This window comes from Moschus berezovskii, chromosome 8 (genome assembly GCF_049115385.1).
Source record: "Moschus berezovskii isolate FMDL1 chromosome 8, NW_MosBer_1.0, whole genome shotgun sequence".
NCBI classification, from domain to species: domain Eukaryota; kingdom Metazoa; phylum Chordata; class Mammalia; order Artiodactyla; family Moschidae; genus Moschus; species Moschus berezovskii.
In genome coordinates this window covers 100,494,179-100,518,302 of record NC_142467.1, presented here as the reverse complement: position 1 = coordinate 100,518,302, position 24,124 = coordinate 100,494,179, and the positions used below count along the sequence as shown (strand labels likewise).

The window sequence follows — 24,124 nt, the reverse complement described above, 5'->3', positions numbered from 1 at the left end:
GCTGTGAGGGCTGCGCGCGCAGCACAGCGCCGGGACAGCCCAACCGACACTTAACGGCCGCCCCTGCCGCGCTGCGCGCGCATGCTCGCAAAAAGGGGCGGGGCCGAAGGTTCGCGCCGCTACACATGCGTGGGGGCGGGGCCAGCGTGTGCGCAGAGGGCACGAACGAGAAGGCGGGAAAAGACGGAATGGAGCGACAAGGGGTACGCTGCACTTGTTTCCTTCGCGCGGGCGGCGAGCTGACCGGCAGGGAACGGCAGCGATCTTGGGCTTCCCCGACGAACCCGAGACCGGCCGCTTGTCTCCTGCCATCCAGGCCGCTTCTCGCCCGGCTGGGCCCCGATTTCCTGACTGACCTCCCGGGCCCTGACTAACCGACTGTGTGACTGACGCGCTGACAGCCCTGGCCGGAAGGACCGACTTCCACCCATGGCGCGTGGCAGGAGTAGGGTAGAGAAAGACTCAGACACCCACACACCGCACCCGTTTCTCTTCTTTTTCTCCTACTTCTCTCTCCTCGAAGGACTCAGTCGACTTACACACCAATTAGGAGCGCAGGCACCCTAAGCACCCCAGCAGGAGACCCAGACCTCACCCCGCCCCCTCCAGGTCTCCCCACCCCAGTCCTCCTGTGCTCCAGGCACTGGGTCCCCTCGGTCCACGCCCCCGCCCTCGTGGTGCCCATCCCAGCCCCGCCCATCTCTCCTGAAGGTCCGCAACATTACACAGCAGCACCCAGAGGTGCCCAGGGTTGAAGGGGAGGGAGGAAGGGGACCTGACCACTTCCTGCCCTCCCTCCCTGCCTCCCTCCTTTGACCTCTCAAGTGCTAGCTGTGCTCACAGGTGGACATGCCCCAAGTAGAATTCAAGGACCAGGAGCCACAGCTGCTGGGGGAGAACCAGGAGGAACAGCAGCAGGGTGAGGAGAGCCGCGATGAGGAAGCTTGTCAAGGGCCAGCTAGGTGAGGAAGAACCCGGTCCATCGGACCCAACAGACCCTTGAGTCCCTCATTTACCCTTTTCTTTCTCCAGACCCTTCCAGTGTCTGCTCTTGGCGCATTTGTTGCGCATACTTGTCTACAATCTCCCATGTGCCTGGGATGGAAACACTGGAGGCACAGTGATGCCAACGTCTTGGCTCTTTGTGCACTGATGCTGAACAGAAATACAGAGAGTTATGGAGGAGAAAGAGTGGCTTTATTTCTTTGCCAGACAAAGAGGGAATATGGTAGATTAGCACCTCAAGGACTCTGCCTCCCCTCCTTGGGAAAAGTCTTATAGACAGGGTTCCTGGTCAGGGTAGGTGATAAGGATCAATGTAATGACAGGCTTGCATTGTTCTGAGGGGTTGATGGTGAGGGAAGTAGCAGTCAGCGTCAACCTTCAAATCCAGATGGTCTGGGGTCTACCTGTTTGTGGGCAGCATACCATCATTAATCAGCTTCTCCCACCTGGAAGGGGTGTCAGTATCTGCAGAAATAGCTCAAAGATATTGTGTATATCCCCTGGTGGGGAAATAGGACTTTGCCCCAAGGCTACTTTTGACTGTTTCTCCCAGGTCTCCCATCCCTTCCTTTCCCTAACAACTGTTTGAATCAGCCCATTGGAACTCAGGGAAGCATGGAGCCTGAGTGAATGTTGTTTCCTGTAATCAAAGAAACAGGAGCAACAGAAAGGTCTTAAGCCCAGGAGCCCCACGGGGCCCTGCACGGTATCAATAGCATTGAGCTGACATTCTTGGAGAAAGTCTATAAACTCAGGAATATATATATGGTAGTCGGGATGCTGAGTGTTCTGGGGGAAAAAATAGGGATAATGTGGCAGACGGCCAGTTTAGATGAGAGGGTCAGGGAAGACTTCATGGAGGAGATGGTAAGTGAACCATGAGGGTAGGGAGGACTACATTCCAGGCCAAGAAACAGCAGCTGCAAAGGCCCCAAGGGAGGACTGTGCTGGAGCAAGCATGGGTAAGAGGGAAATAATAAGAGATACCATTAGACAGGTGATGGGACTTTGGGTGATAGTTACCCATGAAAAGATGTGGAATTAGAGGAGCAACAGGACTACTGCAGGGTGAGGTGCTTTTTTTTGGGCGGGGGGGGAATGGACTGTGGTGTGTGGGATCTTAGTTCCCTGACCAGGGATGGGACCTGTGCCCCTTCAATGGAAGCATGGAATCTTAACCACTGGACCACCAGGGAAGTTCCAGGATTATTGTTAATAAAGTTTTATTAGGACAGGGCTTCTTCTCCAGAAGCAACCCAGACCGTATGGCCTGCAAAGTGAAAAAGTGTTCCTGTCTGGCCCTTTTTAGAAGTGTAATCCATTGGGTTTCCCTTGTAGCTCAATCAGTAAAGAATATGCCTGCAATCCAGGAGACTTGGGGCCTGGGGTTCGATTCGTGGGTCAGGAAGATCCCCTGGAGAAGGAAATGGCAACCCACTCTAGTATTTTTGCTTGGAGAATCTCATGGATAGAGGAGCCTGGCAGGCAACAGTCCATGGGATTGCAAGAGTCGGACATGACTTAGTGACTAAACCACCATAGTCCGTTGGGCTAAAGTTTTAAAAGGCTTCCTCTGGCTGCTGAGTAGAGAATAGATTTACTGAAGGCTGGACTGAAAGCAGGGAGGCCAGTGATAAGGCAACTGGAATAATTTAGGTGCAAAATGACTGTGACCTGACCTAGAGTAGATCCATGGAGGTGATGAGAAGTAGTCAAATTTTGGATAGATTTAAGGAGATAAAACTAACAGAAATTGTGATGTTGGAACAAGAGAAAGAGCAGTGTTGCAGATTACTTTAAAAAGACATTCTTGTCTTACACATTTATTCACCAGATATTTATCAAGGGTCTCCTTTACCCAAACCCTGTTTTACATGCTGAGGATACAATAGTGAACAAATCAGAATTCCTGCTCTCATGGAGCTGACTTCTTTTCACTTATTGAAGGACATCTTGGTTGCTTTTAAGTTTCAGCAATTATGCTTCCAAGTTTTATCAATTTAGTTGTTTATATAGTTACAGTAAACATTCATGTGCAAGTTTTGTGTAGATGTAAATTTTCAACTCCTTCGGGTAAATAGCAAGGAGCACAATTGCTAGATCATACGGTAAGAGTATTTTTAGTTTTGAAAGAAACTGCCAAAATGTCTTCCAAAGTGGCTGAACCATTTTGCATTCCTGTTTTCAATGAATGAATGTTCCTGTTGTTCTACATCCTCACCAGTATTTGGTGTTGTCAGTGTTTTAGGTTTCCCCCATTCTTAACAGGCAGTGGTGGTATCATTGTTATGTTGATTTGAAACTTCATTATGAGGTATGAAGTTAAACATCTTTCCATATGTTTATTTGACATCTCCACATCTTTTGGTATGGTGTCCAGATCTTTGACTGTTTTTAAATTGGATGTTTCTTTTCTTGTTTTTTTGGATTTTTTTTTTAATTGCTGAGTTTCATGAGTTCTTTGAATATTTTGGATGTCAGGCCTTTATCAGATTTGCAGGGGTTTTAAGTCTTTTTTTTTTTTTTTGTCTTTAAAAAATAATTGTATTTATTTATTTATTTTGGCTATGCTGGGTCTTCTTTGCTGTGCGGGCTTTTCTCTAGTTGTGGTGCCCAGGCTTCTCATTGCGGTGACTTCTCTTGTGGAGCATGGGCTTGAGGGTGTGCAGACTTCAGTAGCTGCAGCATGTGGGCTCAGTAGTTGTGGTGTAGAGGCTTAGTTGCCCCAAAGCATGTGGAATCTTCCCAGACCAGGGATCAAACCTATGTCTCCTGCACGGCAGGCAATTCTTTACCACTGAGCCACCAGGGAAGTCCCAGGTTTGTGTTCTGTAAAGATTTGCCCCAGTCTGTGACGGATCTTTTCATTCTCTTAATGGTGTCTTTTACAGAGTAGAAGTTTTAAATTTTAATGAAGTCCAATTTACCACTTCTTTCTTTTGATATTGTATCTAAGAAGTCACCACCAACCCCAAAGCCACTTATATATTTTCCTCTGATGTCTTCCAGGAGTTTTATAGTTTTGTGTTTTACATTTCAGTTCAGTCCAGTCACTCAGTTGTGTCCGACTCTCTGTGACCTCATGGACTGCAGCACGCCAGGCTTCCCTGTCCATCGCCAACTCCCGGAGCTTGCTCAAACTCATGTTCATTGAGTTGGTGATGCCAGCCAACTATCTCATCCTCTGTCGTCCCCTTCTCCTCCTGCTTTCAATCTTTCCCAGCATCGGGGTCTTTTCAGATGAGTCAGTTCTTCGCATCAGGTGGCCAAAGTATTAGAGTTTCAGCTTCAGCATCTGTCCTTCCAGTGAATATTCAGGACTGATTTCCTTTAGGATGGACTGGTTGGCTCTCCCTGCAGTCCAAGGGACTCTCAAGAGTCTTCTCTAACACCACAGTTAAAAAGCATCAATTCTTTGGTGCTCAACCTTTTTTATAGTTCAACTCTCACATCCATACCTGACTACTGGAAAAACCATTAACTTTGACTAGGTGGACCTTTGTTGGCAAAGTAATGTCTCTGCTTTTTAATATGCTGTCTAGGTTGGCCATAGTTTTTCTTCCAAGGAGCAAGTGTCTTTTAATTTCATGGCTGCAGTCACCATCTGCAGTGATTTTGAAGCCCAAAAAAAGTCTGTTATTGTTTCCATTGTTTCCCCATCTATTTGTCATGAAGTGATGGGACCAGATGCCATGATCTTAGTTTCCTGAATGTTGAGTTTTAAGTCAACTTTTTCACTCTCTTTCAGTTTCATCAAGAGACTCTTTAGTTCTTCGCTTTTTGCCATAGTTTTACATTTAGGGCTATGATATCTATTTTGAGAAAATTTTTGTGAAAGGTGCAAGATCTGTGTCTAACTTCACTTTTTTTGCATGTGGATGTCTAATTGTTACAACTCCATTTGTTGAAAAGATTCTCATCTCTCCACTGAATTTTCTTTGTTCCTTTGTCAAAGATAAGTTGACTACATGTGTGTGGGTCTATATCTGGGCTCTATTCCATTCCACTGGTCTATTTTATATTCTTTCACTGGTATCACATCAAGTAGCATCAGTCCTCCCAGCTTCATTCTTCTTGAATATTGTGTTGACTATGTTGGGTCTGTTGCCAAGATGACTTTCTAAAAGTCATGACCAACCTAGACAGCATATTAAAAAAAGAAAAGCTATGACCAACCTAAACAGCATATTAAAAAGCAGAGACATCACCTTGCTGACAAAGATCCGTGTAGTTAGAGCTATAGTTTTTCCAGTAGTCATGTATGGATGTGAGAGTTGGACCATAAAGAAGGCTGAGCACCAAAGAATTGATGCTTTCAAACTGTGGTGCTGGAGAAGACTCTTGAGAGGCCCTTGGACAGAAAGGATTTCCTAAAGGAAATCAACCCTGAGTATTCATTGGAAGGACTGATGCTAAAGCTCCAATACTTTGGCCACCTGATGCGAAGAACTGACTCATTGGAAAAGACTCTGATGCTGGGAAAGATTGAAGGCAAGAGGAGAAGTAGATGACAGAGGATGAGATGGTTGGATGGCATCACCAACTCAATGAACATGAGTTTGAGCAAGCTCTGGGAGTTGGTGATGGACAGGGAAGCCTGGCATGCTGCAGTCCATGAGATCGCAAAGAATCAGACAGGACTGAGCAACTTAACTGAACTTGCTAAAAGATAATTTGTTTTTTTTTTTTTAATGTCATTTCAATTGGAGGCAAGTGCTGTAAAGAAACAAAACCAAAAAGGAGCGACTAGAGTGACAGGGAGTTTGGAATAGTTGATCTCTAAGGAGGTCACATAAGGAGGAGCCAGCCAGGAGGCGACCAGAGGCCCATACATTCCAAGCAGAGGGAGCTGCAAGTCCCTGAGGCAGGGGCAGGGTTGGTCACCAAACAGCGGAAGGCCAGTGTGTCAGGCTTCGTGATTGGTGGTAATGATACCCTGGTTACACTGGACAGACAGGCTCATACATTCTCAGTGCTTCCATCTGATAAGAAAGGCATGTATTGAACAAGCACTGAATCGAAAGAGGTCAGGTTGCTGGGAAAACGTATCCTCTGTAGTCATGCATGTGTGTGCTCATTCAGTCATGTCTGACTCTTTGCAACCCCATGGACTATAGCCCATCAGGCTCCTCTGTCCATGGGATTGGATTCTCCAGGCAGTTATACTGGAGTGGGTTGCCATGCCCTCCTCCAAGAGATCTTCCCAAAACATGGATTGAACCTGCATCTCTTGTGTCTCCTGTATTGGCAAGTGGGTTCTTTACCACTAGTGCCACCTGGCAAGCCCATGTCCTTCCTAGTCCCTGGCAACAGCTCTACTTTCTGTCTCTACAGTTTGCCTCTGCTGGATATTTCATATAAATGAAATTATACAATTGTGTGATCCTTTGTGACTGGCTTCTTTCACTAAGCATAATGTCTTCAGGGTTCATCCATGTCGTAACATGTATCAGAACTTCATTCCTCTATATAGCTGAATAATATTCTAAACTATGGATGTACCACATTTTATTTATCCATTCATCAGCTGTTGGAAATTTAGATTGTCTCTGCTCTTTGGTCCTCGTGAATAAGGCTGCTGTGAACATCCGTGTACAAGTTTTTGTTTCTGTTCGGTAGACATCAAGGTGGGGAATGGCTGAAATCAGAGAAGTGACATGCTCAGGTTCCTGTTATAAAAAGACACCAGCTGTTCTGTGAAGAATGGGTGGGAGGGGGTGGGAGTGGACCTGGGAGATAGGTGGGAGGCTTCTGCAGGATGTCTAGCAGGGCAGATGGAGAGAAGATGGGGGGGATTCACTTATTGAGGCATGAGAAAAGGGATGAGCTGACGAGGTCTCCCAGCTGCGGTGTGCTAGAGCCTGGAGCTGGCTCCTACCAGCAGGAGCCAGTTCTACACATCTCTTCCCAACCTGGCATTTAGCGACTTCATGTTGGTAGCTTGAAATTGGCTATAGTGGGAGTCTGTGCACCATGGAAATTGGCAAATACTACAAATCAAGGTTTCCTCTGCCACCTCCTCCTCCACCCCTAGAGAGCCAGTTGCTAAATGCTTACCAGCACAGAAAGGGCCACCTGCTTTCTGGCTCGAGGTGGTTTGGTTTCCAACTGGCAGAGGCACGAGTTGCATTCTGCCCTTGCTGAGTTCGAGGTGACCAGAGACATACACAATCTTGGAATCAGGATTGCTGGGAGAAATATCAATAACCTCAGATATGCAGATGACACCACCCTTGTGGCAGCAAAGAACTAAAGAGCCTCTTGATGAAAGTGAAAGAGGAGAGTCAAAAAGTTGGCTTAAAACTCAACATTCAGAAAACTAAGATCATGGCATCCAGTCCCATCAGTTCATGACAAATAGATGGGGATTCAATGGAAACAGTGAGAGACTTTATTTTGGGGGGCTCCAAAATCACTGCAGATGGTGACTGCAGCCATGAAATTAAAAGACACTCCTTGGAAGAAAAGCTATGGCCAACCTAGACAGCATATTAAAAAGCAGAGACATTACTTTGCCAACAAAGGTCCACCTAGTCAAAGTTAATGGTTTTTCCAGTAGTCATGTATGGATGTGAGAGTTGAACCATAAAGAAAGCTGAGCACTGAAGAATTGATGCTTTTGAACTGTGGTGTTGGAGAAGACTCTTGAGAGTCCCTTGAACTGCCAGGAGATAAAACCAGTCAATTCTAAAGGAAATCAGTCCTGAATATTCATTGGAAAGACTGATGTTGAAGCTGAAACTCCAATACTTTGGCCACCTGATGCGAAGAACTGACGCATCTGAAAAGACCCTGATGCTGGGAAAGATTGAAAGCGGGTAGAAGGGGACGACAGAGGATGAGATAGTTGGCTGGCATCACCAACTCAATGAACATGAGTTTGAGCAAGCTCCGGGAGTTGGTGATGGACAGGGAAGCCTGGTGTGCTGCAGTCTGTAGGGTCACAGAGTCGGACATGACTGAGCAACTGAACTGAACTGAGAGACTGAACTGAACTGAGACACATACACATGAATAAGTCCAGGACAGTGTTGGACTTTCTGACGGAGCACCAGGATGGGTGGGGCCAGGGGCCAGAGAGATGGTGCTTTGGGAGTCACTGTTTCCGTGAAGGAGCTCACCTGAGCATAGAATGAGGCTCAGGACAGGGCCCCTGAGGACTGTCGGCAGAAAACCAGCTTCCTCTTGCCTCCCAGAGGCCTCAGTTGTAAAACAGAGCACAGGGTGGAATGGTTTCCAAGTGTGTGCTATCAATTGGAGACCAGAAAAGAGAAAGATCTAAAGTAGTTTGTTTGATAACAGCTTCCTGCAAATAGTATGTTTAGACAGTGATCTAAGTGGTGAGACTTTGAGGAGTTCTAAAAGAGCTTTGGGTCAAGAAACATGGATTAGAACCAGCGCAAGGGCCAGTTAACAGATCCCTCAGCAGACTGTCAGTGACATGATTAAAATGTGAACACATTTCATGAGAGATGAGCAGAGGGTGAAAGGAGTGGGCTCTGAAGCTTCAATTCAGACCTTCCCCTTTCCTGGCTGTACTTCAGCAAAACATCATTTTGCCCAGACGCCAGAGATGCTGTTGTGTTCCTCCTTGAATGTTTGATTAGCTCGCCTCCCCTCCCGGGACCACCGCCTGCGGTGGTCGTAAGTGGCTGGCGAATTGTTTACTTGTGTATCTGTTAGAGACCCTCGGAGGGAGGGCCCCCACCAGCGGGCGGCTCTGGCTCTCACGCCTGCCAATCACAGCTTTACCTGGAGCGAACAGATGGTCTCTTCGCTTAGACCCATTTCCTCCGCCGTTCCTGGGCCTCCTGCCAGCATGGGCCCTGCTCGGAAACTAGGTCCTAATCCTCGAAGCTGAATTAGGGACTCCTTAGGACAGACCATCATAGATGAGCGGAGGGATGTGTTCACAACCCCCAACCTGGCCCCCCACTTCCCCACCCTGAGCACAGGCAGCCTGCTCTGTTGGGCCCACTTCCAGTCCCTGGCCTCCATCCAGGGTTGGGCAACAGAAGCAGGCCTAAGAACCAGGGAAGCCAGTGGAGAGGACACGGTGTGTTTTGTTTATTAAAGTTAATTGGTGAATGCAGGCCCAGGGAAGCCTATGATTCATTAGCATCCTGATTAATATGCAGCTGCTGAGTATTAAGAAAAATGAAATGGAAAGGAATAAAACCCCAAAGGGGAGGTTGGGGAAAATCAAGATGCTCTCTGCAGACATCTGATGCAGGCCTTTGTCCCACCACAAAATTTGAATGAGCCGATTTCAAGTGATTTTTCACCATTTGTGTAGCTGCCACGGAGACCGGTTCCAGCTTCATCCCTCGAGCCTGAGAAAGGAGCGACTTTGAACAGTTAGCAGCTCAAGCAGGTTGTGAGCAATGACACAAAACAGAAACACCTGGTTCTCTCATTGATTTTAATTTCAGAGCCCTTATACAGTGGGGACAACAAAGCAACTGCGGGTACAAAGTGGCTTAAGAGCAAGAACGTTACATCCATCTCAGGCGATAATTCTTTCATTTAGGTGCTCCGGGAACAGTGGTGATGCCTCTGGAATGAATATACAATGCACTCTCTGCCCAGAGTGTGTAGGGCGCCTGAAGGGAATCAATCATACAAACTGGCAGTGTTGTGATTAGTAAGCGATGGTGAGGTAGGGGTGCTCTGAATGTTGTCTCATGAAGTTGACAGAAAAGAAAAGGCATTTCAGGCAAAGGCTAATGGATTTGGTGAAATTGTGGAAGGTTCCAAATTGCTGGGAGTGGAGGGTGAAAAGAAGATGGAGGCCTTTCCACAGCCCTGGAAAGCCTTGTGTGCTGTCCTAGGGAATTTACTTGATCCTGCAGCTGGTGGGGGGTCTTGTAGGCTGTGGAGCAGAAGTGGGATGTCTGATTGTGATTCAGAGGGCCCTAAGCCCCAGGTGGGAACAGTAGGTGTGGGGTTGTGAATGGTTGATGGGGAAGAGATGATAGATTTGGGAGAAATTAGGAGGTGGAAATGAAAGGATTTTGTGACAGGATTCTTTTTAAATTAATTTATTTTAGGTTGTGCTGGGTCTTTGCTGCTTCACAAAGAAGCATTAGGCTTTCTCTAGTTGTGGAGAGAGAGGCTACTCTTCATGTGGTGCTTGGCCTTCTCTTGTGTTGGAGCATGGGCTCTAGGTGAGCGGACTCAGTAGTTGTGGCCCTGGGGCTTTGTTGCCCCAGGGCACGAGGGATCTTCCTGAACCAGGGATCAAACCCTTGTCCCCTGCATTGGCAGGCAGATTTTTAACCACTGGAACATCAGGCTAGTCTGATTTTGTGATGGGATTTGTTCCTGTTGGGTTTTTTTTTAATCTTTTTGTTTTTAAGAAATTTTATTTATTTATTTATGGCTGCACTGGGTCTTCGGTGCCTCATGCAGGCTTTCTCTAGTGCAGTGAGCAAGGGCTACTGTTCCTTCTGTGGCTTCTCTTGTTGTGGATCACAGGCTCTAGGGTACGTGGGCTTCAGTACTTGAGGCGCAGGAGCTTAGTTGCCCCACGGCATGTGAGATCTTCCAGAACCAGGGGTCAAACTCGTGTCCCCTGCATTGGCAGATTCCTAACTCCCTGACCACCAGAGAAGTCTGATTTTGTGAGGGGATTTGGAAGGAAAGAGAAGCCAGGCTCCAGGGTGGCTGCCAAGTTTCTGGCTTGGGTACCAGGTGACCTTTTGGTGTTCTTCAATGACAGGAGGAGGGTGGACAACTTTGAGCTGGTGTGCAAATTTAGAGGAGTTTGAAATGCTTCTGGGACAGCCAAGTGGAGAGGGCCTGGGGGTAGTCAGGTACCTTACTGGGAGCTCAGAGAAGAGGCGTGGGTTGGGGATAAGTTTGGGAAACATGGGAGCATGGATGGTAATGAAAGCCCTTCCTAATCACTCATTCATTTATTCAATGCACCTTTATTATTCTTCCCATGAGAGGCAGGTCAAGAGGACAGCAAAACCTTTTTTTACAGGAATGCCCAGGGAGCCTTTAGTTGGTTTTTGTTTTCTATCAATAAGGTTTTGCTATAAAATATCTGCCTTGATCAGAGACACACCTTCTCATGTGTGCCTGAACACAGAGCATCTGTGACAGATGCTCTGAACACAAGCATCTGGCTCTGCAGGCAGGTGAATTTGCATGCTTTGTGTAAAGCCAGAATAGGGAGGACTAGATCAGTATCCTTCATTCATTCGTTTGTTAACAGTGGAGGACTCAAAATGTGCGGGATGCTGGGAATGCAGAGATAAATGGGGAGATAAGAGCGGCATCAGGGACAAGCACACAGTGGTAGAGATAGGCCCGGGGTCACAGGCGGCGCTTCAAAAGAGGCATCGGGTGCTTCTCTGGTAGCTCAATGGCTAAGAATCCACCTGCCAATGCAGGGGACGTGGGTTCAATCCCTGGTCCAGGAAGATCCCACATGTCAGGGAACAGCTCAGCCCATGTGCCACAACTACTGAGCCCATGTACCGCAACTGTTGAAGCCCAAGTGCCTAGAGCTTGTGTTCTTCAATAAGAGAAGCCACCACACTGGGAAACCCACACACCACAACTAGAGAGTAGCCCCTGCTCACCGCAACTAGAGAAAGTCTACGTGCAGCAGCAAAGACCCAGCACAGCCAAAACTAAAATAAATAAATAAATAGTAAAAACAAAAGAGGTAGTGGCCTAGGCTAGGTCTCACTGTCAGAGAGCAAGTGTAAAGACCCAAGCACAAAAAACCCATGTGGTAAGGAGAACATGAGAACCAGGACACAGCCAGGGTCTCAGGCCTGAGGACCTCTGTGTCAATGAGAGCCTGGCCACCCTGGCTGTCATGCACTCAAGTTTCCCTGTGGTTGTATCCTGAGCCAGAAGAAAGAGCTCAAGCAGTTGGAGAAAAGCCAAGACACATATTTGTATGGAGGAAGCATCCAAAACTGAAGATGTGTTTTTCTCAGTAGCTGTGCTTGGCTTGCAGTCATGGCTTTATGGTTGTGTGTGAACTGGTATGTGGAAGAGCTGCTGTGTTTGCACCTCCGAGTCTCAGCCATTCAGAGCTGGAAGCACCTCAGGGTGAGGAGGAAAATGAGAATTTCGGGGGAAGCAGGGCTCAAGCCGGGGGTCAGGCCAGCTGGGTGCTGCACACCCAACTCTGCACAGACTAGGGATCCTGAAAAAGTGACACAGTCGTGCTGAGCCTGTGTCCTCAGCGATGAGGTAAAGACAATGGGGACAGACCCCAAAGTGTGATTGTGAATGTGCAGCAAGATGAAGCGGGTAGCTTAGCAGTACAGGGCAGATAAAAAATGGCCAAAAAGAAAAAAAGAGCATCTTATCTTAAACCCTTTATCTTTTTTAAAAAAAAGATTTATCTATTTTTTGGCTGTGGTGGGTCTTCATTGCTGCATGAAGGCCTTCTCTAGTTGCCGTGAGTAGAGGCTACTCTCTAGTTGTGGTGTGTGGATTTCCCATTGCAGTGGCTTCTTTTGTAGCAGAGCAACGGCTCTAGTGTGCATGGGCTTCCATAGTTGCAGCTCTTGGACTCTAGAGCCCAGGCTCAATAGTTGTGGCCCTCAGGCTTAGTTGTTCAACAACATATGGGATCGAAACGGTGTTCCCCAGCATTGCCAAACTGATTCTTAATTACTGGACCACCAGGGAAGCCCTTTAAACATTTTATCTTAATTTAAAACACCAATGGGTCTGTTGATCAGATCACAACTTTTTTTTTTTTTGCATAAACTTCATTTATAATGCATTACCCACAATTTCCACTTTTGTGTTTTTATTTATTTTACTGTCTTTTCTTTTTGCTGTGCCAGGTCTTAGTTGTGGCTCTCAGGATCTTTCGTTGCAGCATGTGGAATCTATCAATAGTTCCCTGACCAGGGATCAAACCCAGCACCCTGCACTGGGAGCACAGAATCTTAAACACTGGGCCACCAGGGAAGTCCCCCACTTTTGTTTTTCTAAAGCAGAGCAAAAACTTATAGGCCTTGACAAAGCAATCTGTATGCAAAATACTTCTAAATTTTTATGGTCTTGGCCCTAATATGTCACTGTTTGCCCACACTTGATTTAATAGCTGTATTTTATTAGGTTCACCTTTGTTCATTCTATTTAGCTTTTTTAGACAGCTGTCCTTTTTTCACCATTTCACTAACTATGCATTTAGTCCAATTGCATAATTATAGTCACATATACAGTACTACTTCCCAAGTGGCACTAGTGGTAAAGAACTTGCCTGCCAATGCAAGAGACATAGAGACATGGGTTGGATCCCTGGATCAGGAAGATCCCTTGGAGGAGGGCATGGCAACCCACTCCAGCATTCTTGACAGAGGAGCCTGGCAGGCTACAGTCCGTGGGTTGCAGAGTCAGACATGACTGCAGTGACTTGGCACACACAGTGTGGAACAAACTCTTCTGGGGGTATTGTTTTTAATTTTATTTTTGTATTAAAAAATTATTTTATTTTTGACTACACTGGGTCTCGGTTGCTGTGCACAGGCTTTCTCTAATTGTGGAGAGGGAGGGCTCCTTTCTAGCTGTGGTTCAAGGACTTCTTCTGGTGGCTTCCCTTGTTGCGGCACTCAGGCTCTAGGGCATGTGGACTTCAGTCGTTGCACACACGGGCTCTGGAGCCCAGGCTCAGTAGTTGTGGAACACAGACTTAGTTGCTCCACAGAATGTGGAATCCTCTCAGGGCAGGGATTGAACCTGTTTCCCCCTGCATGGGCAGGCAGACTCTTAAGCTGTCCCTTCCCCTCAGGGGCAGGGTGGGGGGAGGGGTATGAATGAAATAAACAAATGTCACCAATGGAAAACATAAGACGCAGGTTCTCCTCCCACCACAGAGCTAATTCAGATCAGCCACTCTCAGGAAAGTTTGGTGCTGATCTCAAGTTTCCTATACTTTCAGAAGTCAGGTTTCTAGCCCCTCTGTCGCCACCTCCAGTGCCAACCGCCAGCTAATGATGCTGGAAGGAAAGTCAGGACCCTACTTTTCCTCTCTGGACTTGAGCATAGACATCCTGAAGAAGAGAGCCCAAGAGCTGATTGAAAATATCAACGAGAGCAGGCAGAAGGACCATGCCCTCATGACCAACTTCAGAGACAGCCTCAAGATCAAGGTGACTGATTCCCCCCACGTACTGCAGAACCCCAGGGAAAGGGAGGAGGTGTTCCTTGTGTAAAACATAAAGGGGGAGGCAATGAACTGCTGTTATGTTCCCCACATGTTCTTGACAGTTTGCGTATGGTACCTCATTTCACCCTTATGGCATTCCTGCAGAGAAGAGATTGGACCCATATTGCAGATGGGTAAAGTAAGGTTTGGAAATAATTTGCCTGAGTGAGAGAGCCAGGATGAGAAACCAAGGTTCACCTGTATCACAGACTAGCCCCTTACTTTCATGCTGGGCTAATGGCTGTGGCAGGAGGGGATTGAGACGTAACCTGAGTTATCACACCCACTTGTCCTCCAGAAGTCACATGACTTGGGAGAGTGGAAGTCCCTGAACATGGCTGGGGCTTACGTCTAACAAAACCTAATGTGTTCAGGTCTGTTATTAATAGTTGTCCCCGATGCGTCTTCAGAATATATACTGTAAGTCAGACAACTTGTGAATTCCACACGTCATCTCTCAATGACAGGCTGATGTCCTCCCAAGACCCCATTCCTACCTACCTGGTACATAGCAAATTTAGACAAAAATATAACATAGCCGAAAAAAAGATAAACATATTCATATGATACCATCACCCAGAGGCCACTTTGTTGCACATTTTCCTCCAGCCTCTGCTCCCGATACTTTCCTCCTAACCTGGCGGAGCTTGTCTACATCAGTGTGCACCTTTCTGTTTAAAAAGAAAAATTATCTAGGTGGGATAAGTTTACACTCATACATATATATAAGTAATATATAATTATATATAATTCAAAGTTATTATAATTTATATTTATAAATTATATAATTTATAATTACATAAATTATACAATAGTATATAATAAATATATATAATTATAAATAAAATATATAATTATATAATTATAAATTATGTATGTAATTATATAATAATATAATACATATAGGTTTTATATATATATGTGAAGTCACATTCTTCTACTTTATTTGACCTAAACTTTTACTGTTCCTTGAATCATGTTTTTAATCACTCTTTGGAGATGAATAAAGTTGAAAATATTTCTCATAAAAAGAAAAGAAAAATTTAACATATAGGCCATTTCATCCCGTCACCAGAGTTGTTTTTACCACTTTTGTAATATAAACTGCAGAAATCTTAAAGAGCCAGTCAGAACAAATGTCTCGTGATGCCTCTTGTTTGATTTTCTAAGAGCACCTCTTATTCTTTCAAAGGTTTCAGACCTGACAGAGAAGCTTGAGGAAAGGATGTATCAGATTTATAATCACCACAACAAGATCATCCAGGAAAAGCTCCAAGAGTTCACCCAAAAGATGGCAAAGATCAATCACCTGGAAACAGAGCTCAAACAAGTGTGCCACACCGTGGAGACCGTGTACAAAGACCTGTGTGTCCAGCCTGAGGTATGAGAGTTGTAGGGGCTGAGATGAAAGTAAATGTCAGCAGGGAGTTACCTGGCAGTCCAATGGTTAAGACGGCATGATCCCAATGCAGGGGGCACAGGTTCAATCCCTGGTTGGGGAACTAAGATCCCACATGCCATGAGGTATGGCCAGAAAAAAAAAATTTTTTTTTAATTATCAACAGAGAGCAAGGATTTTAGCATCGCATGGCCCTATGCCCCCCAGGAGCCACTGTCTCTGCAAGGGCCCTGGTGCTCTGGCCGTCCTACTCACGGCCCCATGCTCCCCTGTTGTGTGGTGTGTCCGAGCTAAGAAGCCTGTTACTTCCTACGCTGTGTGTCAGCTCTGAGGTGGGTGACAAAAATGACAAAGTCCCCTTTGCCCTCAGCCCTGAGCCCTGGCAGTGCCCACCTGAGTTTGTTTATTACAGCTAAGCCCAAGATTCTGACATGGCCCAGATCTCTTCTGGGCTGGGGAAATCCCTGCTGGGTCCCAGTGCACTTCACAGCCCTTTCACGTGTTCCTTTTTCCTGTTACTGGTCACCAGAAAATGTGATCCAACACGGTGGGGTCAGACATGCACACTCTTTATTATTCTCTCACTTTACCCCTCATTCTGCTCCAGCGTCCAGCATAAGGCACTTGCCCCCAGAGGGGAGGGTCAGAGGGTGCGGAGTGAGTGCTTGCTATGTGGATGGAGCAGTCCACTTCGACACTGGTGGGTCCCACAAGTTGCTTCCATGTCACTCTCCTCCCCTCTCCCTGCTCCCCTGTCGAGTAGCTTCTTTTTCAAGGCAGGTGGAGTCTGTGCCTGTCCACGGTAAAAACTGGATTGAGACACTCAGTACAGAAAGTCCGATCTTCTCTTTAAGGAACAGATTTGAGTGACTTCGAAAGGGAAATTTTGATATTCAAAAATCAGTGTCTCTCACTTCCCACCATAAGAACTGGCTCCATATGCCAGTTCTCCTCTCCAACTAAGCTCCAAGCCCTGTGTCTCCCTGGAGAGGGTTTGGTGCCATCTGGGCTCCCAGGTGAAGTGGGTTCACTTGCCGGCCACGAACGCCTGGATCCCTGTGATAGCCCTTCCGAGGATCAGAGCGTGGATGTCATGAGTGCCTGGGTGAATAAATGCAGAGTCAGTTTGCAATCTTAACAGCTCACAATTTCCCTTTATTTTTTTAAAAAATTTTGCTTATTTATTTTGGATGTGCCACATGGCATGTGGGATCTTAGTTCCCCAATCAGGAATCTTAATTCCCTGACTGTGTCCCTTGCAGTGGAAGCACAGAGTCCTAACCACTGGCCCACCAGGGAAATCCCCCACAAATTCCTTTTAAAGTCAATTTTCATGTCCCCCCCACAGGCTACTACTCTGGAAGAAGAACAGATTCACAAAGATGGCGAATGCTGACAGCTACCAGGAGAGCCCCTCTTAGTGACAGCCACCAAGGAAGGCCACCGTTTGGGCCATGCTGAGAAAATTGTTTTTCAGAGTTCTGCAATGCTTCTTTGGCAAAAACAAGCAAACAAAACCCAACCGACGCTCTTTGTGCCAGGCCCCAAACCACAGCAAGTCCAGCCCCCATGACGGTCCCAGCTTTGGTAGTCTCCCAGATTCACCCCACCCCAACCCCACACAGTTGATTAAATGTTTGATTTCCAACCCAGCCATACTTTCTTCCCACAGAGGTGGAAAGAGCTAATGAGCTCTGCGGGAAACGGATCAGGCCCTTTCTTACCCGCAGGAGGGACAGGAAAGCAAACATCAGACAATTAATTGCCTGTCCCAGCTGATCCCTGCCTCCCCTGTCCTGGAGCCACTGCCCCAAGCCCCACACCCACAAGGGGAACGCTCTGCAGCCCTCTGTGCTTTCATCTGTTCTTCCTTAGCTTCCCAAGGCAGAAACCAGAGATTGCACTCTCCCTTTTATGAAGCAAAATAATTCTCTTTTCTTCCTAAAGTGCAAATCTGAGCCCGCCCCTCCCCTGCATAAAACCATCTGGGGTCCCCTCAGCATGTCCTCAGGGTCCCTGTCATGCCTGTAGAATCCCTCCCCCTCCCCTTTGCTGTCTGAATGCCCCGCCCAGACAGTGCATGGGCGCTACTTCAGTCTCTGCCCAGGGAACTCCTACACCTCCCTCAAGGCTTAATATGGTTCCACTTTCCCCCTCAGAGACTGAGTCCTGTTACAGCTCCCTGTAGTCTCTGTGGCTCACACTAGAATTATACATTTCTCTTCTTTTTTTTGGCCACACCTTGGCTTGTGGGATCTTAGTTCCCCAGCCAAGGACTAAACCCAGGCCACCGCAGTGGAAGCACCAAGTCCTAACCACAGGACCATCAGGGAAGTCCCCACATCTTTTTTCTTTTTAATTATCTTTTTCTTTGTCTGTCTTCCTACAAGACAAGGATTTCTGGGCCCCATGGGAGTCACAACCAGTTACCAGGTGCAGACACCACAGCCTGCCAATGATTCACCTTTTCTTTTTCTCACATGAAATGGAGTGCTGATTCCTGTGTGTAGCTGCACACTTACCTCCTTGAATTTGCCAGCCCACTGGGTGTTGTGCCCCCATCTGGGGATGCCCGAGGAAGCCGTAAGCAGGCTTGGGAACATCCCTCCTCCAGCATAACGGGGGAAATGTGGGAGTGTGTACTTCCATGGTCCCCTTGTGGGCCACTCCAGATGCGGGACCGAGGATGGGACTTGCCCCACATCATGCTGCCAACTGGTGACAGACAGCTGACAGAAGGAGTTGAGCCTGCTGTCCCTGCCCCTCCTTGCTGTCCCCTTCCCCAGGTGTGAGGCCACTGTGAACCCCCCACACACACCCCAGGAGTCCAGCCCCCACCTTCATAGGTGTTCACAGACTCCAGGTTCATGACATGCCGGATCACGTGATACTCATCAGAAATCCCATTCCCCCCCAGCATGTCTCGGGCCTGGCGAGCGATGTCCAGGGCCTTCCCACAGTTATTCCTCTTCAGCAAAGAGATCATTTCTGGGGCAGCCCTGGGAACAGCACAGACGTCACAGACATTGGGTTATAAAGAGCTGACCCCCGCTCTGGGCACCCAGGCATCCCTACCCCTGGGCAAAGCCAGCCAGGGAGGAGAGTTACATCACAGCAGCAGACATAGCTCTCAGTGAGGGAGAGGTAGTCAGGGTGGGGTCCCCAGGGGCCACCAGGCAGGAATGTCCTCTCTCTCCAGGCCCAACCACCACCATGCTTGGAAGAGGCAGCGGGTCCTCCTGCCATAGCTGCCTGCCCCTTCCCACACACAGAGCCCCTACTTGTCTTGATCCTTCAAGCGGCCGAGCTGCAGGCAGGCATGAAGACCCAACGTGATCTCGGTGAGCATATCCGCCAGCTTTTTCTGAATCAGTTGGTTCTTGGCCAGTGGGACACCAAACTGGATCCTACGCAGGCAAGATCAAGGCAAATCTTATGGGGTGGAGGGCACTCCCCAGTCCTATCCCAGGGCCTTTCCAGGCTGCCCCAGAGTGAGCTGTGTCCCCACTCAGCTCACTCTGGCTCTGCTGAGGCTCTGAGCCCCTCACTTCCCAGAAGGACTTCCTCGGCCAATTCACAGAGCAGGGAGCTTAGGTCTGGTGGCTGGGCACCAAGGGTGAGGAGTAAGTGATGGAACCCAAGCCTCCCCCACACCCCTGGGAGTTGTCATGGTAGCCCCCACACACCTGTCCAGAGTGTACTGCCTGGCCGTGTGCAAACAGAACTCAGCGGCTCCAAGCACACCCCACGTGATGCCATAGCGGGCATTGTTTAGGCAGCCGAAGGGACCCTGTAGGGTTGAGACAGGGCCTCAGCCCCACCACAAGATAAGAGAACCTGCAGAGAACTAACTTTTAAGTGCCCCCTCCCCAGACACCCCTGATATGCAGTCATTATAAACCAGGGAGACTCAGGACAACTATTGAAGTCACACATAGCCTTGGCATCAACACCAACAATGCACATAGCGTTTTGCTTCTTGCCTACTCACTCTTGGTTTTCATACAGTTCTCCCCAGTCCAAGATATGGACGGGAGGCTCAGATCTAGGGTCTGAGGTAAGGAGACAGGAAGATGCACATGCAAGCAGAATTAAGTTGGTTCAGGCCTCTGCATCCCAGGCCAAGCCAGCTTGAGTGAGATGGTCACCAAAATGGGGAAGTTTTGGGTTTCCCTTGTGGCTCAGTGGTAAAGAATCTACCTGCCAATGCAAGAGACACAGGTTTGATCTCTGGTCCTGGAAGATCCCACATGCCACAGAGCAACAAAGCCAGTGCACAACTCTTGAACCTGTGCTCTAGAACCCGGGAACCACAACTACAGAAGCCTACACACTGCAACTAGAGAGTAGCCCCCACTCACTGCAATTAGACAAAAGTCCATGCAGCAATGAACACCCTGCACAGCTAAAAGTTAAAAAGGAGAGGGGGTAGTTTCAGCACACATCAGTGAACCAGGCAGAACCTCTCCAAGTCACTACTGTTTGGGCTCCATGGGTATCTCTTCCCCAGCTGGGTCCCTTGCAAGGGGCCTGCCCAAGAAAAGAGAAGCAGCAGGTGACTTGATATCAGTTCCCAAGGTGGCTGCTGCTTACCGCCAGACCAGACACCCCGGGCAGCACATTCTCCTCTGGCACCTCCACGTCATCCATAATAATCATTCCTGTGGATGATGCCCGCAGAGAGAACTTGCCCTCAATCCTGGGGGTTGAGAGGCCCCGCATCCCCTTCTCCAGCAGGAAGCCCCGAATGCAGCGATCCTCACACCGAGCCCATACTATCAGCAAGTCGGCCACAGGTGAGTTGGTGATCCTGGAAGCAGGACAGGCAGTGAGGGATCTGGCCACCCACTGCCTCTGCCCACCTGCCTGAGGACCCCAGGCTCCTGCCTCACCAGGTCTTGGACCCATTGAGGGTGTAGCTCCTGCTGGATGGGTTGTGGCGGGCTCTGGTCTCCATGCCGCTAGGGTCACTCCCGTGGTTGGGCTCCGTGAGCCCAAAGCAGCCCAGCAGCTCCCCCTTGGCTGCAGGCATGAGATGAGATCATGAGGCTGCCGGTCCCCCATCCAATCCCTCTACTGAAAACTGGGCCTTTCCACCGAGCCAGGCCAAAGCAGACCTGGCTCTGCCCTCATGGCACTCCCAGGAGGTGGGGGGCACAGATATGTCACCCAGGTCATAGTCACAATGCCATAGTGGGGGGAGGTCCAAACAGGAGTCGGGAAGGGGTTGGCTAAACTATCTTTAAGGGCAGTGAAAAGGAGTTAAGCAGGAAGAGGTATGCAGAGGAGCAGTCCTGGCAGTGAAACCAGAATGTGCAAAAGTCCAGGGGTACAACTGAGAATTCCAAGCCGCTGAGTCCGACTGCAAAGGAGCAGTCAAGGGAGTAGTCAGAGATGAGCTAGAAAGGTTAGCAGAGGCCTGCCCACGTGGGATCTTGTGGACCCAGTTGGGAAGTTAAGACTTTAAACTTTGGGCTGCAATGGGGAACAGAGAAAGCAAATCACGGGGGATATGATGGTGGTGAGAAAGACCTAGGAGAATCAGATGTGGGGTGGGGTCCATGGTCTGGCATGGGGCCTGAGGGGCCATTGGCAATACCCTTACAGTGAGAACACAAGGCATGCCTGAGGGAAACTCAGCCCTGGCCCTGATCATTGGGACCATCTTCTGTCCTCCAGGCTCCCCAGGCAGCTGCTCACCCAGCCGGGGCAGGTACTTCTGCTTCTGCTCCTCGCTGCCATACGCATAGATAGGGTGCATGACAAGGGAAGACTGGACACTCATTGCTGACCTGTAGCCACTGTCCACTCGCTCCAGCTCTCGGGCCAGGAGCCCGTAGGCCACCGATGAGACTCCAGCACAGCTATACCCTGGGGGGGATGGGCCAGGGTGGGGGGTGGGAGGGGAGAGAAATAGAACAATGTGGAACAAAGCCCTGCCCACTTGAGACAAGTGATTCCTGTTGTCCAAGAGACAGAGCCCCATAGAAGCACCCAAGGAGAGGGCACCAAGCTGGCTCTAGCTTGAGGATTTATTCATTTCATCCCCAAAACCGCTTCAGACAGAGACATAACAGCTTCTCTTTGCAGACTGGGAAACTAGGCTCAGGGAAAGAAAGGGGCTTTTCAAGACACAGTGGAGGGCTGTAGGGCATGGAGAGAAATGTGTCCTTACCTTGGATGGTGGGGCCCAGCATACCGAGCTCCCCCATCTCTGAGATGATCTCCCGGTGAAAAACTGCCAAGGAACAGATGCCCCAATTTCAGGCCCAGTCTTGGCCCTCTGGAGCACTAGCCCAGAGTCAGAGGTGTTCTGAGGCCCAGCTAGAGCAGGCAGAGCTGATGTGCATGATGGAGGGTTCAGGTTCAGGTGGCAGTGGGAGCTCCTGAGTGCCCACCCGCCTGCCTGAGCACCTTCGTTGCGATTGGCCAGCAGGATGCGGGGCATGAGGCGCTCCTGGCAGTAGGTGCGGAAGGTGTCCCTGATGAGGATCTCATCTGCTGTCAGCTGCTCCTCCAGCAACAGTGGGTCCCTCCAGTCAAACTCAGGCCGCGAAGCTGGGCAGGGTTGGAGGGAGTGGGACTCTACTCAGCCCTGTCCACCCGACCACCACGCTCTCCCCTCCCCCAGAATCCTCAGCCCCACCCCTCAACCCTCAACTAATGTGGGCTGCAAACAGGACTGGCAAAGTGGTCTTTCTCGGGAAACTCACTGCCTCAGAGCCTCTGGCCCTGGCCACGGCCCTGCCTCCCCGCCTGGGGAGCCCTCGGATTCTGGGACAGAACCCATCGGGGACAGACAGACAGTTAGTTGGACAAGGGGCGCAGACGCACGGCGCAACCAGGGGTCCTTACGCTTGGCCGATTGACTCTGGGTCTTCTCGCCTTTCTCTGCAAACATAGGAGGGGAAAAATTACCCCGAAATCCCCGAGCCTCAAGTTTCTCCCTCCCCATTCCACCCCAGGTCCAGCACTGACTGGTCTGCGCTGTCGCCGAGCTCCATGAACGAAATACTCGTAGGCCGGGTCCGCGGTTCAGTAGCCGCGCGTAGACGCCTCTCAGGGCCATATGGGCAGCCAGCGGGCAAGCAGAACAATCACAGCCGACCTGGAGGATTGGAGGCGTCTGAGCAGAGCGGCTTCCACCAAGTGCCCTGGCCCTTTGCACCCTTCGCCCCTCTCGCGAATCCTCACCTGGAGCCTCCGGGTTCACTGCACAGGCCACAGTGCCATAGAACAAGACTTTTGACCTCCGGTGGAGATGGGCGGGGCAGAGGCTAAATGGGGCTTGTCATTGGTTCGTGCTAGGACCCTGCTCTTTCACGGCCCTGCCTTTTAAAGGGGCTACGGCAACCTTGCCGGTGGAAGCGGGCTCGCGTAGTAGAGATACTTTAACCCTCTTTAAGGAGCGGAAGGACCGGTAAGGGGGCGGAAGGCGAGCGGGTCAATCCGATTGGCCCACTGAGGGGGCTCGGCGCACTCTTGATTGGTCAGTTATAGGGGGCGAGTGCCGAGAGATTCTGGAGTTAAAAGAGGCAGCTGAGGCTCGAGAAAATGAGTACTAGAAATCACGAGCCCAGATCTCGAGGTCTCCTTTAATGGGGTTCTGTGAGAGGGGGTGGGCTCAGGTGGACGATCTCAGCCCAAATTGTCTGCCAGTTTGTCCCAGGAAGCTTGCTTACCAAGTTACTGTATGTGCATGCGTGAGTGCGTGCTAAGTCGCTTCAGTTGTGTCCGACTCTGTGAGACCCTATGGCCTGTAGCCTGCCAGGCTTCTTTGTCTATGGGGATTCTCCAGGCAAGAATACTGGAGTGGGTTCGAACCCACGTCTCTTTGACTCCTGCATTGGCAGGTTGGTTCTTTACCACTAGCGCCACCTGGGAAGCCCTTCTACATGTGATTTCCTCTGCTTTGTGATTCTGTGCGGGTGATTGAGCCTATGTGACTATGTATCTGTATGTGAGTGGAGTTGACTGTTTCTGTGACACTGTGGGGCTGTTGACTATGGGCAGTCGTGTGTCTAACTGTCTGTGACTGTGTCTGTGTGGCTGAATGTCTTTGTGGTTTCTTGTCTAATTGTAAGCTTGTGTAATGGTATTCTGTGTAATCACGTGTCTGTGTGGTACTATGTGCGTGACTGTTTCGATGGCTTTCTTTGTAAATGTGGCTGTTATCTTCGTGAGAATGTGACTAGATATTTGTGTGTGTGCATGTGGGATTGTCTATATGTATATGTGTCAGTGTGATTTTGTCTATGTGTTGTGTGTGTTTGTGAGTTGTGAGTGTCTGCCTGAGTGAGTGGCTATGCTTACCTAGATCACTTTTATGAGCATACATGTGGTGTGCTTTTGAATCTGGATGCATCGTGCTTGACCATCTCTGACTGAAAGCCACTCACCTACTATGACCTGGCCATTTTCCAGCTGTGGAAAGTGAGGTCTGGAAAGCAGAATGGTCTTCAGATCACATCAGATCAGATCAGTCGTTCAGTTGTGTCCGACTCTTTGCGACCCCATGAATCGCAGCACAC

At 49.0% G+C, this 24,124-nt stretch overlaps 2 protein-coding genes across 4 annotated transcripts; one reads left to right on the top strand and one right to left on the bottom strand.

Moving 5' to 3' along the window:
* Positions 1-131: 131 nt before the first annotated feature.
* SYCE2 (synaptonemal complex central element protein 2) lies at positions 132-17,241 on the top strand. Of its 3 annotated transcripts, none has more exons than XM_055431545.2 (5): positions 132-203; positions 844-962; positions 13,964-14,138; positions 15,387-15,575; positions 16,942-17,241. In XM_055431545.2, exons 1-5 carry the CDS (start codon positions 189-191, stop codon positions 16,987-16,989), a joined length of 546 nt encoding a protein of 181 aa, XP_055287520.1. In that variant the 5' UTR covers positions 132-188; the 3' UTR covers positions 16,990-17,241. The 3 variants fall into 3 exon arrangements, with proteins under 3 accessions (XP_055287520.1, XP_055287519.1, XP_055287518.1); XM_055431544.2 differs by having other exon boundaries at positions 13,931-14,138; XM_055431543.2 differs by having other exon boundaries at positions 13,928-14,138.
* On the bottom strand, positions 16,147-22,883 carry GCDH (glutaryl-CoA dehydrogenase). Its single transcript, XM_055431535.2, has 12 exons — positions 22,788-22,883; positions 22,572-22,701; positions 22,449-22,484; positions 22,008-22,151; positions 21,769-21,831; positions 21,294-21,464; positions 20,486-20,615; positions 20,187-20,403; positions 19,280-19,383; positions 18,875-19,000; positions 18,432-18,592; positions 16,147-16,694 (listed from the first exon to the last, which is right to left on the bottom strand). Exons 2-12 carry the CDS (start codon positions 22,660-22,662, stop codon positions 16,621-16,623), a joined length of 1,317 nt encoding a protein of 438 aa, XP_055287510.1. The 5' UTR covers positions 22,663-22,701; positions 22,788-22,883; the 3' UTR covers positions 16,147-16,620.
* Between the last annotated feature and the right edge of the window lie 1,241 nt (positions 22,884-24,124).

Excerpts from the sequence above, each read along its gene's own strand:
- SYCE2 (XM_055431543.2), top strand. Across the intron at positions 963-13,927 it reads GCTTGTCAAGGGCCAGCTAG|AAGTCAGGTTTCTAGCCCCT; the intron begins GTGAGGAAGAAC and ends CTATACTTTCAG. Across the intron at positions 15,576-16,941 it reads ACCTGTGTGTCCAGCCTGAG|GCTACTACTCTGGAAGAAGA; the intron begins GTATGAGAGTTG and ends TCCCCCCCACAG.
- GCDH (XM_055431535.2), bottom strand. The coding sequence starts at position 22,662 with ATGGCCCTGAGAGGCGTCTACGCGCGGCTACTGAACCGCGGACCCGGC. Across the intron at positions 21,465-21,768 it reads GCTGGGCCCCACCATCCAAG|GGTATAGCTGTGCTGGAGTC; the intron begins GTAAGGACACAT and ends CATCCCCCCCAG. Across the intron at positions 19,384-20,186 it reads CCGGGGTGTCTGGTCTGGCG|GGTCCCTTCGGCTGCCTAAA; the intron begins GTAAGCAGCAGC and ends TCAACCCTACAG.